We start from the raw sequence: 15,486 nt of genomic DNA on the forward strand, positions 1-15,486 counted from the left end.
TGCCCCAATACGTCCAATTTTTCTGTAAATGTTTGCTTATAACACTCCTGCAAAGCACCTTGGGAGGTTTATTGTGCTACACTAACACTTTAAAAAAATTCTACTCAACGTATTCACAGATCACTGGTCCGAAATGTGTACAGTCCACCAACACTGCTACACAGTGAGAAACCTGACCACCAAAAGGAAATTCAATTTTATTTTGCTTTCTTTTGTCAAGCACCAAAATATGTAGGGAGCATCCATTAAAAATAGGCAGTGTCGCTGTTGCACACAGTTTATTCAACAATATGGTAAATAAGAAAAAATCAATTGTAGCAGTCTATACAGTGATCCAAAGTTCATATTTATAAGTAATTATCAATAAATTGCATGATTTACACGTTTCTGGATAGGTTTTTCTTTTTTACTGTTTGCCCATTTTTCAAGTTTTACACAGAAGTCTGAAAGAGGAAAAACCAAGGGATGTGTTCAATAAAATCAGCCACACAGTCTTTTTAAAGGATCCTTCGATAGTTGCACCAAAAAAAAATAAAAAGTAAAATGTTCATCATTAAACTGAAAAACCCCCCACAATATTCTACATCCGCAGGACGTTTGGCAGCTGCCAGTTTGTGCAATAGTCTCTCATTCTACCTGTACAAATTATTAATACTTCGAAATTTCTGTTCAAACCCTTGTATTGAAGTGGAAAAAAATTAAGGGAAGAAGGGATACACAAGGAGGTATCATAATCCTTTGCTGTCAAAAAAACAGATGTATATTGTAGCACAGGCTGTTTTTTTTTCTCTTCTGTGAAATGCTTTGCGTTAATGAACAAATGCTTACAAGATTCTTTAAAGTTAGAAAATAAAAATATGAATTCAACTCTCCTTCTCTTAAAAAATGTTGGTATGGGCTATTTGCAATTGAAACAACAGAACAGGAAAACAAAAAAGGGACTGGCTATTCACCAGTCATAACAAAAAATATATTCTTTGTATAATATCATCCCTCAGTTTTTTTCTCATTAAGTTGCAGTTCAGTGAATTCTGGGAAAATAGTCCTCCCTAGAAATTTCAAAATTGTTTTTCAGTACAAAAAACCCTAAGTAAAGACGAAAAATGAGAATTTGCTCCCAAAATGCTACAAGATGTCTAGTGTATTGTGATTAATGTTTGTGCCTGTTAAGTCCGGGTTATCCGAACCCAAGCCAAGGTCACTGGCGGCACCATGTAAGCCTGCCATTCCAGGGTTAGCAAGTTGAGAAAGCATTGCACTCTGGTCCGGAGCAGCAAAGTGTCCTTGATCCATGGGGTTCCCCTGGGCAGCTACCATTCCTGGATGTGGTGAGTTAGTCTGTGGAGAGACATGATGTGGAGACGGTTGAGGCTGCATCCTGGGCGATGGGCTGGAATGAGGTGGCTGGGACTGCGGGCGAGGGGAAGGCACGGGCTGTGGGGACCGCACCTGGTTGCTGAGGGAGGATGGGTGCTGGCCCTGGAGGTGAGGTGACTGGGCCTGGCCAGGGAGCATGTACTGTTGTGGACTCATAGAGTTGGACTGGGCAGGAGAACCCATCTGCTGTTGCTGCTGCTGCTGCAGGATTCTATGATGGAGGGCCTGATGGAGACTGGAACTCCCCTCTGCTCCCATTCCCGCTTGCGGAAGCTGGCTCATCTGTCCCATCGGTTGTCCCACTTGTCCCATGGTTCCCTGCTGCATGGGAATATGATGCTGTATCCTCTGCTGCTGCTGCTGCTGTTGCTGTTGCATGGGATAACCAGATCCTTGAGGTTGCTGAAATTGGTTAGCCATTCCAGCACCCAAGCTGGGGTTTGGCTGCTGTTGCTGCTGTTTCTGTTGCATGAGCTGCCGTCGCATTGAAAGCTCTCTAAAGTTGGAGTTCATAGTGGGGTGATTCATGTTCATGGTCTGTCCCTGCGCATTCATCCCACCCATGCTTTGTTGCTGCTGCTGTTGCTGCTGAGGCATATTAGGCCGTTGAACACCAGGCTGCATGGGGCTCATATTCTGCATACCTGGGTTGCCATGCATGCCTTGCTGTCCTTGAAGACCTGGTTGAGACTGCATTCCAGGCTGTGGCTGCATTCCAGGCTGACCCTGCATGCTTGGCTGACCTTGGCCTCCTTGATACCTAGCTGCTCTTTGCTTGATGAAAGCAGCCATAAGCTGGGGGTTAGAGCGAAGGATAGCAAGTACTTGCTGCTGCTGCATGGGAGAGCTTGGAGACCTCAGTGTTCGCAGTAAATCTTGCAGGGCTCCTTGGGGAATGGTACCTCTGTTAGGTTGAGGCACTCCTGATGTAACTGGGCACATGGGTGGTGGTGGCTGGGGCTGCATGTTAATTTGCAGTGCTTGTTGGCTCATCTGCATGACTGGTCGTTGCATTCCCTGTGGATGTTGCTGAGTCTGGGCCATTCCAGCCTGTCCCCACTGTGCCTGTTGCATACTGGCTGGCCCCATTCCCTGATCTGTGAGAGTGGGGCCTCTCTGCGATTGTTGTGGATTCATGCTCATTCCAGCCATTTGATTCATCGGTGCTACATGAGGATTCATTACTCCAGGCCTTTGAAACGATTGCTGCTGTGCCATCAGTCGCTGGGCATCAGCTGCTCTTTGAATCTGCATGGCCATTTCCACGGCAGCTGGTGGTGGCTGTGGAGTAGGAGGTACAACTTGGGCTGCAGATACCACTGGTCCAGTTGGCTTGCCTTGCGGTAGAGGGGCTTGTGGTTGACTTCTTGTCATGTTGCTGTAGGAAGGCATGTTGGTTTGTGGCGGTGGCTGGGGCTGCGGTTGGGGCTGCGGTTGAGCTGGGGGTTGGGGCTGAGGAGTCTGTGGGGTACTTGGTTGTTGCCCTGTTGGTGTAGTGGGCGCAGTGCCACTTGGAGATGGCAGACTTTGCTGTCCTACACCTCCACGCTGCATTGTGGCCATCCTCCTGCGTAGCATCTGGGCTTGCTGTAGACGGTGCTGTAGCTGTTGTTGACGAAGCTTGTGCTTGATGTTGAGACAGAACGGCACAGGACACTTGGTTTCTTGGCAGTGCTTAGCATGGTAGCAACAGAGTGCAATAAGCTGCTTGCAGATTGGGCAGCCACCATTGGTCTTGCGTTTGCAACCTTTGGTGTGCTGGACTACTCTCTTCATCTTCTGGCAGGAAGGCAAAGAACAGTTTGCATTGCGACACTGGCAGGCATGGACCAATGACTGAATGCAGCGCTGAATGCTGAGACGCCTTGAATCCCCAGTGCTGGCTTCTGACCCTTGTGCGTTACTCTCATCATCCAAACCCAGGCCTAGTTTCTCCATCTTGTGCTCGTGTCCCTTAGTGTTAAAACAGTTGACACAAAGGTCATAATCCTACAGAAAGCAAAATTAGAAACAATTAGTTCCCCCAACATTTGTCTAAATCTAAAAAGCTTTAAAGTTGCTACCTTAAACTTGAACACTTTATATATAATTTACAATAGGGCTTGAAAAGGTTAAAATAAAATGACAAGTTGCATAAACTTGGTTTGTATTCTGATATTAGAAGAATGAAGTGTTCTAATTAACATGTTGAAAATTATTCCAGAATATAGTTACAGATAAAGCATTTCCTGTGGATATTTTGATCCTACAAACAGGACTAGGCCATCTAGGAGTGAAATCAGGAAGATGTTTCTTTCAGATAGACAGACAGATAGGTTATGTTATTAAGGAATATGGAGCTGAAGAGTGGATCAGCCACAGTCTAACTGAACTACAATAACTGGCACTGGAGACTAAATGGCCTCCTTTAGTTTGTGCTCCTGATTGGTTACAAATGTATCAACCCCAGCAAATGGAACCAATTAGGTCAATCAGAAAAAGTCAACTTCTAATCCATTGAGTAAATTAACCAATAAATGCACAGCCATAACTCTCTAGTCGGCTATCAACGCTTGCACTAAGAGTCCTTCCTATTAGAATGGAAAATACTTTTATATAAGTTTCCATATTTTTGTTTTGATATATACAGGACTGGAATAGCAAAAGAGTAGCACACACCTCACAGACAGTGCAGTGCCACCTGGTCTCCACATGGTGCTTGCACTCATTACATGTATATACAAAACGATCCTGGCCCTGATTGTGAAGTTCCACCAACATGCACATGGTTGACCACTTGGCTCTTCTTAATGAAGAGAACTCCATGTGTTTGTCCCTTGCCAATGTGAGAAAGGCATCACGCCCATCCATCAGGTCACATGCAATGAGTGGGTCTGGATCCAAAATGCTTGGCAGAGAATTGGAGTTGGGACCTGCGATCAGACGGATCACAAAAAACACCTGTAAAACAGGAAAGATAAATAATTAAAATTAAAACCAAGTAAAATACAACTCTCAAGCTTTGCCCCTCCCCCTAAGGATTTCACTAAGATATCCAAACATAAATGTGATAGGACTAATTAATAGAATGCTACTGGTTCACAGAACAACTACTATAGTGACTTTACATCCAAATGATTATTAAATGGATCCAAAACCATGTCCCAAAATATCCTTAGTAGCAAATGATGCTCATCTGATGTGTTTAAAAAATCCAGACTTCTGCTCTAAATTTATCCAAAAATGCATTTGGCATTCATAGTAGCTCCCAGATTTGTTATTAAACACTAGGTGTCCAGACAAGAGACTTATTTTACCATTCTTCAGAAGCTGCTTCCACTATTACAGCTTATAAAACTTACACTAGGCATTAGATATGTGTGCTTTTTAGAAGAAGTGGTGTGCAGAATTTCACAAATCAGTGGAACAGAATCCGAACATACAAACAGCCTGAAAAATGGATCAGCAATTAGCCACAGAAGCGCTCATGACTCCCAGATTTGAGCCTGCGGACACAAGAGGCTGGGCGATGGACTTATTGTTGAAAATCAATAAAAACACATTGTTAATTCAACTGTCTCCATTTCAATCTTCTCCCACTGTGCAGGTGATGATGAATCAATGTAAAACTCCAAAAAGGTGCAGTCAGTGCTTGCTCAAGGCTACCTGACATGTGCCACTCTGAACTAAATGTCAACCACATACTCAATTTTTGAGGACATCTGCTTTTTCCTGTTCTCACTAAGCATAAAAAAAACACAGTAACCATCAGATATTAAAATCCTGGGAAAACTGCAGTATCTGTACCATTGCCCCAGCTGAGATCAACTATCATACATTCTGGAGATTCAATCCAATCCTTCCTGGGTGAATGGCTTATATAACCACCAGGTGTTTTATTTTTAAATGGGATATAAGCATTATTGCCCAGCAGACAGATTAAGAGTCAACCATATTGCTGTGGCCCTGGAGTCACACGTAGGCCAAATAAAGACAGCGTTTTTTTTGCCTAAAGCATATTGTTGAAAAAACCCAACTTTCACTAATCAACATGGTTAACACTAAACCCTTAGTTGCAGATTTATATGGAATTCAAATTACATATCTACCATGTCAGGAATCTACCATGCCCGGGCCCCCAGAACATTACCTGGGTCTCTGGATTAAGAATCTAAGTGATGACACCATTTGACATGGCCTCTACATATGTTATGAATGAATTTTAGATTTATTTTGTGACAGACCAAGGCATTATAAATTAATATTTGGGGTAAGTGGAAAAATTGTTATACCACACTAATAAGGCAACACATGCCAGAGTCTCAGCGTATGATGGAACAGGTATTTACCCTTGATTCCTCTGCTGAATTTGACCATTCTGACATGGTAAGACATTTACTAAAATTAAGGGGTTGGGTGAAGTCTTCTGCTAGAAAGGTCAGGTTCAAGCTCTGGAAGGATCAGATTGGTGCTAACAATATAAAGTTCAATGCCTGCTCCAGCTGAGAGCGAATTGGGATCTACCTTCTTACTCTATCCATGTGCCATGGGTCGAGTACGCCTTCAAGAAGGGTACTGAGGAAGGGAGAGGGGAAGAGTGACTTAATGCTTTTTCAAAGCAACATTTGCAGAAACCAAATGGTAGTAGGTTTATCTGAATTTTCTACAGGAAACAAAATACATAAAATAACAAAAGGAGACAAACCATCAATTATCCAGCTCAAACTAAACGAGAGCAAGAAATAAGTACCTCCTTGTGCTTTTCCATAGTGGCATAAAGCTTCTGCGAGAGGTCATTGGACACATTGGGCATCCCTGGTTTCTTCTTGTTACCTCGGCTCAGGCTGCTCTTATTCTTGCTCGTTTTCTTGTTATTCTTTTTCTTTGCATTTTTGCTATCTCCCTTCTTTCCCTGAAAGTTCAATGTAAAGTTAGCAGTTACCACAATGCTTCAAGTGTGGCTTGTTTTTTTTTTTGAAAAGTTACACTAAACCAATTCTCTCAACCTTAAAGTAGCTAAAGGGAAGTGCTCAGGATAGGAATGGCAATCAGCTGATTCTGCCTGCTGGGGTCTTGCATATACATTCCAGCTTTCTAAATGAGACCGCTTCAATTCAAGAAATCTTGATTAGATCAGTACAGTTGAGAGGTATGCCAAGAATTGCTAACAGCTGTTACTACGGCTAGATTTTAAAAATGGTTTGAGGGGTGGGCTGGGGAGGAGAATGCAGCAAGTGCTCATGTTTTTAAAAGGGAGAGTGTAATTCAATTATTTTGCTTCATCTTTGCATGGTAACACCTCCAAATCTGGAAAACATTATCAGGGAAAAGTGCATCACAATTTCATATTCAGAACATAAGGGAGGGCACGCCGCAGATGTTTTGCTTCATGGAAATGTGACAGGTGGGGGTGGGGGGGTTATTTCGTTGTTGCAAGAAATACAATTTTTAAAACTTTCTGAAAGCTTACCTTGTTTAAACTTTATTTTACCCAGGCTCAAAAATGATGAGAACATTGTCAGTTTGGTAATAGTTGTTGAGATATGGAGGTATCTTTTGGTGATAAATAAGACTAAAAATCAATAATTATACTTGACTATGCAGGGCATTCAGGCTTAACAAGTATTCTTTCATTGTTCAAGTGTCCGTGCTCAGGTAAAGAGAATATGCTTTCTTTCTATGGTACTTGCCCATTTACTACAGCTCAAAGAAAAATGCTCCAGACATTCGGCTGTACTGGCTGCTATGAAATACATAATATTGGTCAGGAAGCAATTCACCTCTGACCTTACTGTTAACAGGGCAACTCTATGACTTTGGAAAATTTAACCTACAATTCTCCTTTCTGTAGTGAGGCACACTGATGTCTTTGAGGGGGACTGCATTTGTCTACTCAGCTTTAACTACAACAAATTTGGGCTGGCTGAGTAACTTGGAGAGAACTTTGGAGTAACTTTGATATTCATGAGATTGTTCATACTCAGATCTTGTCAATACTTAAATTTAAACAGGCATGGTTTGGGTTTCCCAGTAATTGGGAGACCTGGCAAGGTGAAGGATAGCAGGAGCTAGCTGTCAAATCTAGCAATGCTTCTGGATCAAGATAAGCATGATAGCTTGAGGGATTGCAGGAAGCAAAGGTACCACATTTCCTTTACACCTAGTGCCACATCCTGCACTCAACCCTTTCTAGTTACCGAGTACCATTCCCAGCTGCTATCTTGAACAGCTAACTTACTCAGTCCAGAGGTCCCAGCTCTTAATCTGGATGGCTGCCAAGTGGATATTAAGTCTGAATAATGGAAGAAATTGGCTCAATTCATGTAGACAGGTGACTTGAGTTAGAAAATAAAACTCAAGAGCAGTTGCAAGGTCCATTTCAAAACACCATTTGCACTTCAAATAACAGCAAAAGAGTATCATGCCCAATGACTTACATCAGTGCTCTCGCTAGATGTATTGTTTTCCTCCCTCTTACGTTCCTCTTCTTCCTGCTCCAGCTCTTTGATACTTTCCTCCAACACATTTGGCCAGAAGTCACCTTCAAAATATGGCAACTCCTTTGCACTAGTCAACCTATCCTCTGTTGCCTGTTTAAATATATCCTGCAAGGAGGAAGCACATTTGAGAATCAATATTGCTGAAAAATGCCACCCCTTTGAAACTTTTCATTTTGCACCTAATCATACGAGTAAAATTCAAGGGGAAAACCAACATTGACACTGCAGCCAGGAGGAGACTGATTAGTTGGTAACTGGACTCTGAGGCATTGCCATGCAGAATTCACCCATTAATGATCAACAGTTTACAATAATTTGATAAATTATAAATTAGAAAATCACATTAGGAACACATCCATCATTCACTGCATATGCTCAATAAGATTGCATTAATATTCTGTGATGCAGATATCATAAATCAAACTCAAATCTAGGAAAAAAAATCCACTTTACCCTAAGTATCAACTATAGTTTCTATATCTGAACTGAAAAAAAATCCCAGCCATTGTTTTATCATTTACCTGTACAAGTATCTGGTTCAATAAACTTTGTTTAATATTAACTCAATGGTTAACAATGGCAATACTTCTAAGCTGTTTGCAAAAACCCTCAATGGCCAGTTCTGCTAAATTGTTAAGCTGAGCATAACAAAAAAAGGGAGCATTGGAGCAACTGACGAGTTAAAACACTGCAAAGGTATAGCTCAATCCTACAATATAGAGATAACCTGGATTATTGAGAGAGTAGATGAATAAATAATCTGTCATTCCTCATAGTAAATTTTCAATTTAATCTGAAGGAAGCTATGCTCTCTTCCCCATAAGCACTCCCACCCCTTAGGACATAACAGAACATTCCAACTGACAATGTAACACACGTCTCAGATATGGTACTTGTATACAAGTTTTAAAAAAAAATTCATACATGGGATGTATGCACGACTTGTTAGGCTAGCATTTACTGAAGTTCTGAAGAATCATACTGGACAGAAAATTGGTATTTGTCTCCAGAAATGCTGCCAGATCTGCTGAGTTTTTCCAACACTTTCCAATTTATTTATTACCCTCCCTGACTGAACCACTAGCGAGCTATCTTCTTGATAATTTTAAGAGTTAGAAATGAGAATCAAGGTTGACACAGAGGGGTATGGAATATATACCACTAGTCATTGGTTCAATATGTGCTGCAGATGCCACTTAATTCTACTTAGCTGTTATGACTCTTAAATGACTTTGTTTTTCCTTTCATGAGATGTTGGTGTCACTGTTCAAGCCCAACCATTAATTCTTAATTGGTCCTAAAGAGGCTGGTTTGCTGGCCATTTCAGAGAAGGGTTAAGAGTCAACCACATCTGTGGTAGGTCTGCAGTCACACAGAGACCAATATGGATGACAGACTTTCTTGCCCAAAAAGGACATTAGTTGACCAGATGGGTTTTTCAACAGGTGAGGAGTGTTTTGGCCACCGTTACTTAGACCAGTTTCATATGCTTATTTGAATATTTCAATGACATCAGCTGTCAGGTGAACCCATGCCCCTACAGCATTAGCCTAGGCCTCAGTATTATTACTCTAGTCACATTACCACTGTGCCATATCTTCCATAATTTCAGCATTATACAATTGAGCGCTACTTTGAAATATTTTGAATGAAGCTTGACTATTAGTGTCATATCTATCTTGGTGGGCACTAATTGAAGTTTCAAGTAAGGCAAATTCATGACTATGACTGACATAAAATGTGTTATTCTAACTAACGTACATCTGCAATTGCCGATTTCCTCAATCACTGCCTTATCCGTGGCTTGGAGAATGATAGTTTGAGGAACTTTCACCGTCTTCCATCCTAGTTATTGCCCAGGTCTGCACCTGGATTTTCTGTAAGCAGTGTTTGATTCTCTACGTCATTGACATGATCCTTTCTAAAGATTTATCATTAATTAGTTCACCATTACTTGCTTCTCAGTTAGATAATTAGCAGACGTTGAGTCAGTTTTCAAAAGCACAATGATAACACCTCTCTAAATTCTTCCACTGCTCCCGTTATTAGACCGAATGCCCGGGATGCCATAAACTGTTTGCGCTAATCGTTAGCTTCACATCCCTCTCCAAATCAGGGGAAATTGTTCACAATCGCCATATCCCATTCTACCTTATGCTGATCTCTGACTCCACTTCCTCTCAATTAATAGAATTGTTTCTTTTACATTTATAACCTCACTGACCTCTGCCTCTGCCTCTACCTCTTGCAATCCTTGTCCATATGTTTGTCACCAAAATTCCTATACTTTCAAATCTGTAAACTTTGGCTTTTCCAAAGTTCTACTGCCTGCATCCTTCTCTGCAGTAAGTTCACCATCCAGGTCTCATTACATGCCACATTTAGACTTCTCACTCATGTTTACAACTCTCTTTGGGTTTGCTCTTCTATATTTCCCCTCCAGCACAATACCCTCTGACCTCTTCTGTCCTTTGACCATGGTATTTTTAGAAACTACTATTTTTTTCTCCCTTATGATTCAGTGGGGTCATAGAGTATTTCTTCTACTTTTAGGGTTATATTCAAGCCACACAAATGCCAGGCTATGACCATCACCAGTAAGAGACAACGTAACCACTGCCTCTTGACTTTCAAGGTGTTACTATCAATGAATCACCCACTATCAACATGCTAGGGCTACCATTGACCAGAAACTCAACTGAACTAGCCACATAATCACAGTGGCTACAAGAACAGGTCAGAGGTTAAGAATAATGCAGTAAATAACTCATCTTCTGACTCTTCAATGTGTCTACAAGGCACAAGTAGAGTGTGTGATAGAATACTCTCCACTTGTTTGGATGAGTGCACATCTAATAACATTCAAAATGCTTGCCACCATCCAGAAGGAGCCCACTTGATTGGTGCAACATTCACAAACATCAACTCCCTCCACCACCGATGCTGTGTAGCAGCAGTGTGTACTATCTACAAGATGCACTGTAGAAATTCACCAAAGATCCTCAGACAACACTTTCCAAACCCATGGCAACTTTCACCTAGAAGGACAAGGGCAGTAGATACATAGGAACACTCACCACCTGCAAGGTCCTCTCTAAATCATCCACCATTCTGATTTGGCAATATATTGCCACTCTTTCATGGTCACTAGGTTGAGATCCTGGAATTCCATCCCTAATAGCATTGTGGGTTAACCCCACAGCAGGTGGACTGCAGCAGTTCAAGAAGGCAGCTTACCACCACCTTCAAGGGCAACTAGGGACAGGCAGTAAATGCTGGCCAGCTAGCGATGCCCACACCCCACAAATGAACCAAAGAAAAAGGTGTTCCTACATCAGTGTAAGTTGCAATTACAGCAGGAATATGTGCGCATCCCAATGGGACACTCAAATTTAGTACAGTAAGCAAGTCCATGTGCAATACCTTATAATCATGAATTATTCGCTCTGCCACTGCTTTGTCCAACATCTTCTTGTACCATTCTTGCAGCCTTTTGGGCTTAGGGATTTTCTGGTCAAGTGGATGGCAGTGAAAAATGTAATCATCACCTTCACTTGGTGGACAGGCCCAAATATGCCCTGCAGTGTATCTGGGATAGGAATAAAATATAGGAAGCATAAAGTCAGTGAATTATTTTATGCAGTTGCACACAGTTTAGGCAGAGGTCACAATGCAAACTCTGGCAGAGATTGGTCTTCTTGTAGGGAAGATGCTGGAAAAAAAAGTCACATGCATTCATGTGCTTCCAAAGGTGTACTTTAAATTGTTTTCTAAAATATTGGAAACTTGATTGCTCCCTCTTTCAAGAGAGCAATGAGGTGGTGTGCAGTTCTGTTCTTTGAAACTGATTCAGTATGGGCAGCTTGGTGGCTCAGTGGTTAACACTGCTGCCTCATAGCACCACAGACTTCCACCCTCAGGTGACTGTCTGTGTAGAGTTTGCATTTTTTTTTCCCTATTTCTCCATGGGTTTCCTCCAGGTGCTCAGGTTTCCTCCCACAATCCAAACATGCAGGTTAGGTGGATTAGCCATTGGAAATGCAGGGTTACAGGGATAGGATAAAGGGTGGGTCTGGGATTCGATGCGACAAATGGCCTGCTTCCACATTGTAGGGATTTTATTACTTCATCTGGTGAAAAATTATTAATAGCATTTACTTAATATTAAGTAGTCAAAAACAAATTACTATATACCTATATTGTTTTTCTTCAATGGTTTCCCTCTCATTAAACAAATTGCCAATAAATACATTAATTCACAATCAACACCAAATAGGAGCATTGTGAAAAGTAATCAAGATGCAAGATAACCAGTGTCTGAATCTCAACAGTGCAGCACCTAATGTTATAAATTTTGGTACACTGAGTACAGCAGCCTTCCCAAAATGTACACTTACCCCAATTTCCTAACATATTCTAAATACCCAATCAGGATTTCATGATAGACAGCTGTTCTGAGACATCGAGGCCGGAAGAAATGTACACTGTCGAGGTATGATATGTACACACGTCTAACAAAGGAAAGAGAATAATCGTCAAAAACAACAAAGAACAAAAACTTTCAAGTTATAGCATTCTTTTTTGATGAGGTTCTTAGCTGAACATCAGATGCGTGCATATTTTGTTTGCTATTAAAAGCACTAAACAATGCACCAGACCCCAGTTCAAGTAATAAGTTTCTAACCACAACAAAGTCAGGCCTTGCAAACAAACGGTAACTCAAAAAGTATATTGCAAGTAAGCATATGACATGACAATATGCCTATGTGGCCCATCAACCATGATATTTCCAGTCAAACATTCACCTGGTATTTGAAACAATCAAAACCTTGCTCTTTTGTAAAAGATATTGATAATTATTAACTAGCTATGCTGTGACGGGAAGTGAAAAGACAGAAATAATTTTTAGAACAAAAGAAAAGCTTAAATGTGCACCCATCTCTTCTTCATTGTTCACCCTCACCCATGCCTTTTTCTTCCTCTTTCTCAGAAATCTATCCAAATTTTCTCTTGAACCCATGTGTTAGTCCTGCCTCTATAATCTCCTATTATAAAATAATGTAAATGTTATTCAACTAGCCCCATTCACTTCAACTTAATCATTTTTAAACCTGTGTGTCATTTGCTGTTATGAACATCTTGTCAGCAATTTGCTGAATGATTTGAAAATCTTGAAAGAAACTTTAAATAAACTTCCATATCCCATTCTACCCCCATAAATTAAACATGCTCAAATTCCTGAAGCTTTACTCATTAACTTAGTGTATATACTCTGGAAGTCAAGATTCTAAAATTTAATTTTCAGTCAAAAGGTCAGGAGGCAACTCATAGGAGACTGACCATTGTTCAAATATTTTATATTGTTCAAAATACAGGTACACATAAAATAAATTCTTAATTTCTCGCCTCATACCCTCAAGTACATGACATGATATTTGACTGACACTAATAAATAACCCAACATTCAAAGTAGCTGCTGCACAGAGGAAATAACACAATGAGTTTTAAAACTAGTGAATCACTGGGCTCACCTCTGATTGGGTGGAGGACAATCTGAACCATACTCTTGCACATGCATGCCGAAGAAACATACGTCCACACCATCAATTTCTTCAAAGGCAAACAAAGCTTTTGTTCGATAAGGAAATGACTCTGCCATCTCCCCATTATCAACAAACCTAGAAGAAATACATCAAGTAACTAATGCTTTGACTGAATTCTCTGCTTTTGACAATAGAATTCACATTCAAGATGTAATATGTATAAAATGAACTATAACAATAATCACATTTGTAAATCCTAAACCAATCTGCTAGATGAACCAAAAAATTAGAATACTTTGCACTTCCACTACTAAAATGGCCAGACCGGTGAAGTCTGGTTAACTCTTGGTTGTATAATTTTATGCATTCAAACCAGAGGTAAACACAACATTAATACATCTTTTATTCTCTTTAACACTAAGTAAAAAATGTAAACAAACAGCAAACTCAAAACTATGTTAAGCTTTGTTTTATTTTAAGAAAACCAACAGTTTGTCACTTAAGAATTCTTTATCAACCGAGTCGCCCTAACTCCAAGATTAGGCAAGTAACTTCAGAAATTTCACAACTAAACAAACGAGACTAAGTACAATAGTTATATCACTGATCACCTTAATGCACGTTCAATTAGTATTCCGTGGATTTTAATTAGAGTTGTATGCTTGCTTCACATTACAGAATTCTTATGTGGATTCAGGAGGCTTTGAAACTAAATTGCAGGGAATCTTTTTTGAAAACACTAATCAGGAACACAAATTAATGAATACATTTTATCCATTGCAGTGGAGCAATTCCCATTACTTTCTTCATTTCCCATTCACACACAAGCTCTCTCCACCATCTTACCAATCAATCATTTGGCCAAATTGACTTCTCTTTCAGATACTTTAAAGATCAGCTAATCCTGACCACATACATATCACTTTTGGTTCCCCAATCCCAGGTTTGAATTTCCATAGAAGTAGCCCATGATCTAACGATAACCAGAGAATCACTCGCAATGACTTCTCTTCTCACTCCCATGCCATACAGTCGGGTAGAAGATTATTTGGTCCCTCAAGCTTGCTCCACATTTAATAAGATCATGGCTGATCTGATGGTAACTTTAAATCCACATTCCTACCTATTTACCCCTTTGTTTAACAAGAATCTTTCCACCTCTGTCTTAAAAATATTTGAAGGCTTTGCTTCCACTTGAAGAATTCTAAAGACACTTAATCCTGTGATAAGTGATATTCTACGACATTTCCTAACTATTTACTTAACTTCCATACTCACCTTTAACAATTCATGCACGAAAAAATCTAGATCTCTTTACATCTCACAGGTCTTTAACCTTTCACCATTTAGATAATATGCTTCTTTTTAAATCTTAGGTCAAAAGGGAAAATTTTATTTTCCCAAACTATACACAAACAATTCTTCAATAATGCGACAGCTGCATTCTTGTGCAACATTGTGTTCTAGAAAAGTCACGCTTCAGAATCAGCACTTGTGTTACAGCCAACATGTGTTAAAAGTTAGTGCTTTACAAATAGCATCCCCAATTTGTCCATCATGCTACATTGAACTCCTGTTGTCGTAGGGTGCGTTATAGCAGAAAGACCTGTACTCTATTTGACAGATCTTTGTACGTTCACTTAACCTATCAACGTCTTTGGAGCCTCCTTCACAAGTTACTTCCACACTTCTGTCATCAGCAAGTTTGGCTACTGCACTGTCTATCCCTTCATCTAAACCATTTATACGAATTATAAATAATGGAAGTACTAGCAACAAACTCTTCGACACACTCATTACATCTCAACAACCTTTGGTTTTATAACCTACTCGCTGCTTCCTGTTTTACAGTCAATTGTTTATCCATGCCAGTGTGATATCCCCTACACAGGAGCTTCTACTTTCTAGAACAATTTGTTTTGGGGCACTTTACAAAATGTCTCTGGAAAACTAGGTAAAGTACATACTCCAGTTCCCCATTAACAGCAACACATGTTCTATCCTCAAACAACTCCAACAGATTTGTTACACAGGATTTATCTATCAGAAAGCCATACTGATTTTGCCTGGTTACCTTGAACTTATAA

At 40.3% G+C, this 15,486-nt stretch overlaps 1 protein-coding gene across 1 annotated transcript in view; it reads right to left on the reverse strand.

The window, feature by feature from the left end:
• Positions 1-261: 261 nt before the first annotated feature.
• LOC140489222 (histone acetyltransferase p300-like) overlaps positions 262-15,486 on the reverse strand; it is a 118,939-nt gene continuing 103,714 nt past the window's right edge. The window contains exons 25-31 of the mRNA XM_072588524.1: positions 13,388-13,534; positions 12,254-12,367; positions 11,280-11,445; positions 7,794-7,961; positions 6,107-6,268; positions 4,036-4,317; positions 262-3,366 (exon numbers count right to left, since the gene is read on the reverse strand). Of these exons, the coding sequence (XP_072444625.1) occupies positions 1,126-3,366; positions 4,036-4,317; positions 6,107-6,268; positions 7,794-7,961; positions 11,280-11,445; positions 12,254-12,367; positions 13,388-13,534 (3,280 nt within the window). The 3' untranslated portion in view covers positions 262-1,125. The remainder of the gene's footprint in view (positions 3,367-4,035; positions 4,318-6,106; positions 6,269-7,793; positions 7,962-11,279; positions 11,446-12,253; positions 12,368-13,387; positions 13,535-15,486) is intronic.

The sequence above is a fragment of the Chiloscyllium punctatum genome, chromosome 18 (genome assembly GCF_047496795.1).
Source record: "Chiloscyllium punctatum isolate Juve2018m chromosome 18, sChiPun1.3, whole genome shotgun sequence".
Classification (NCBI taxonomy): domain Eukaryota; kingdom Metazoa; phylum Chordata; class Chondrichthyes; order Orectolobiformes; family Hemiscylliidae; genus Chiloscyllium; species Chiloscyllium punctatum.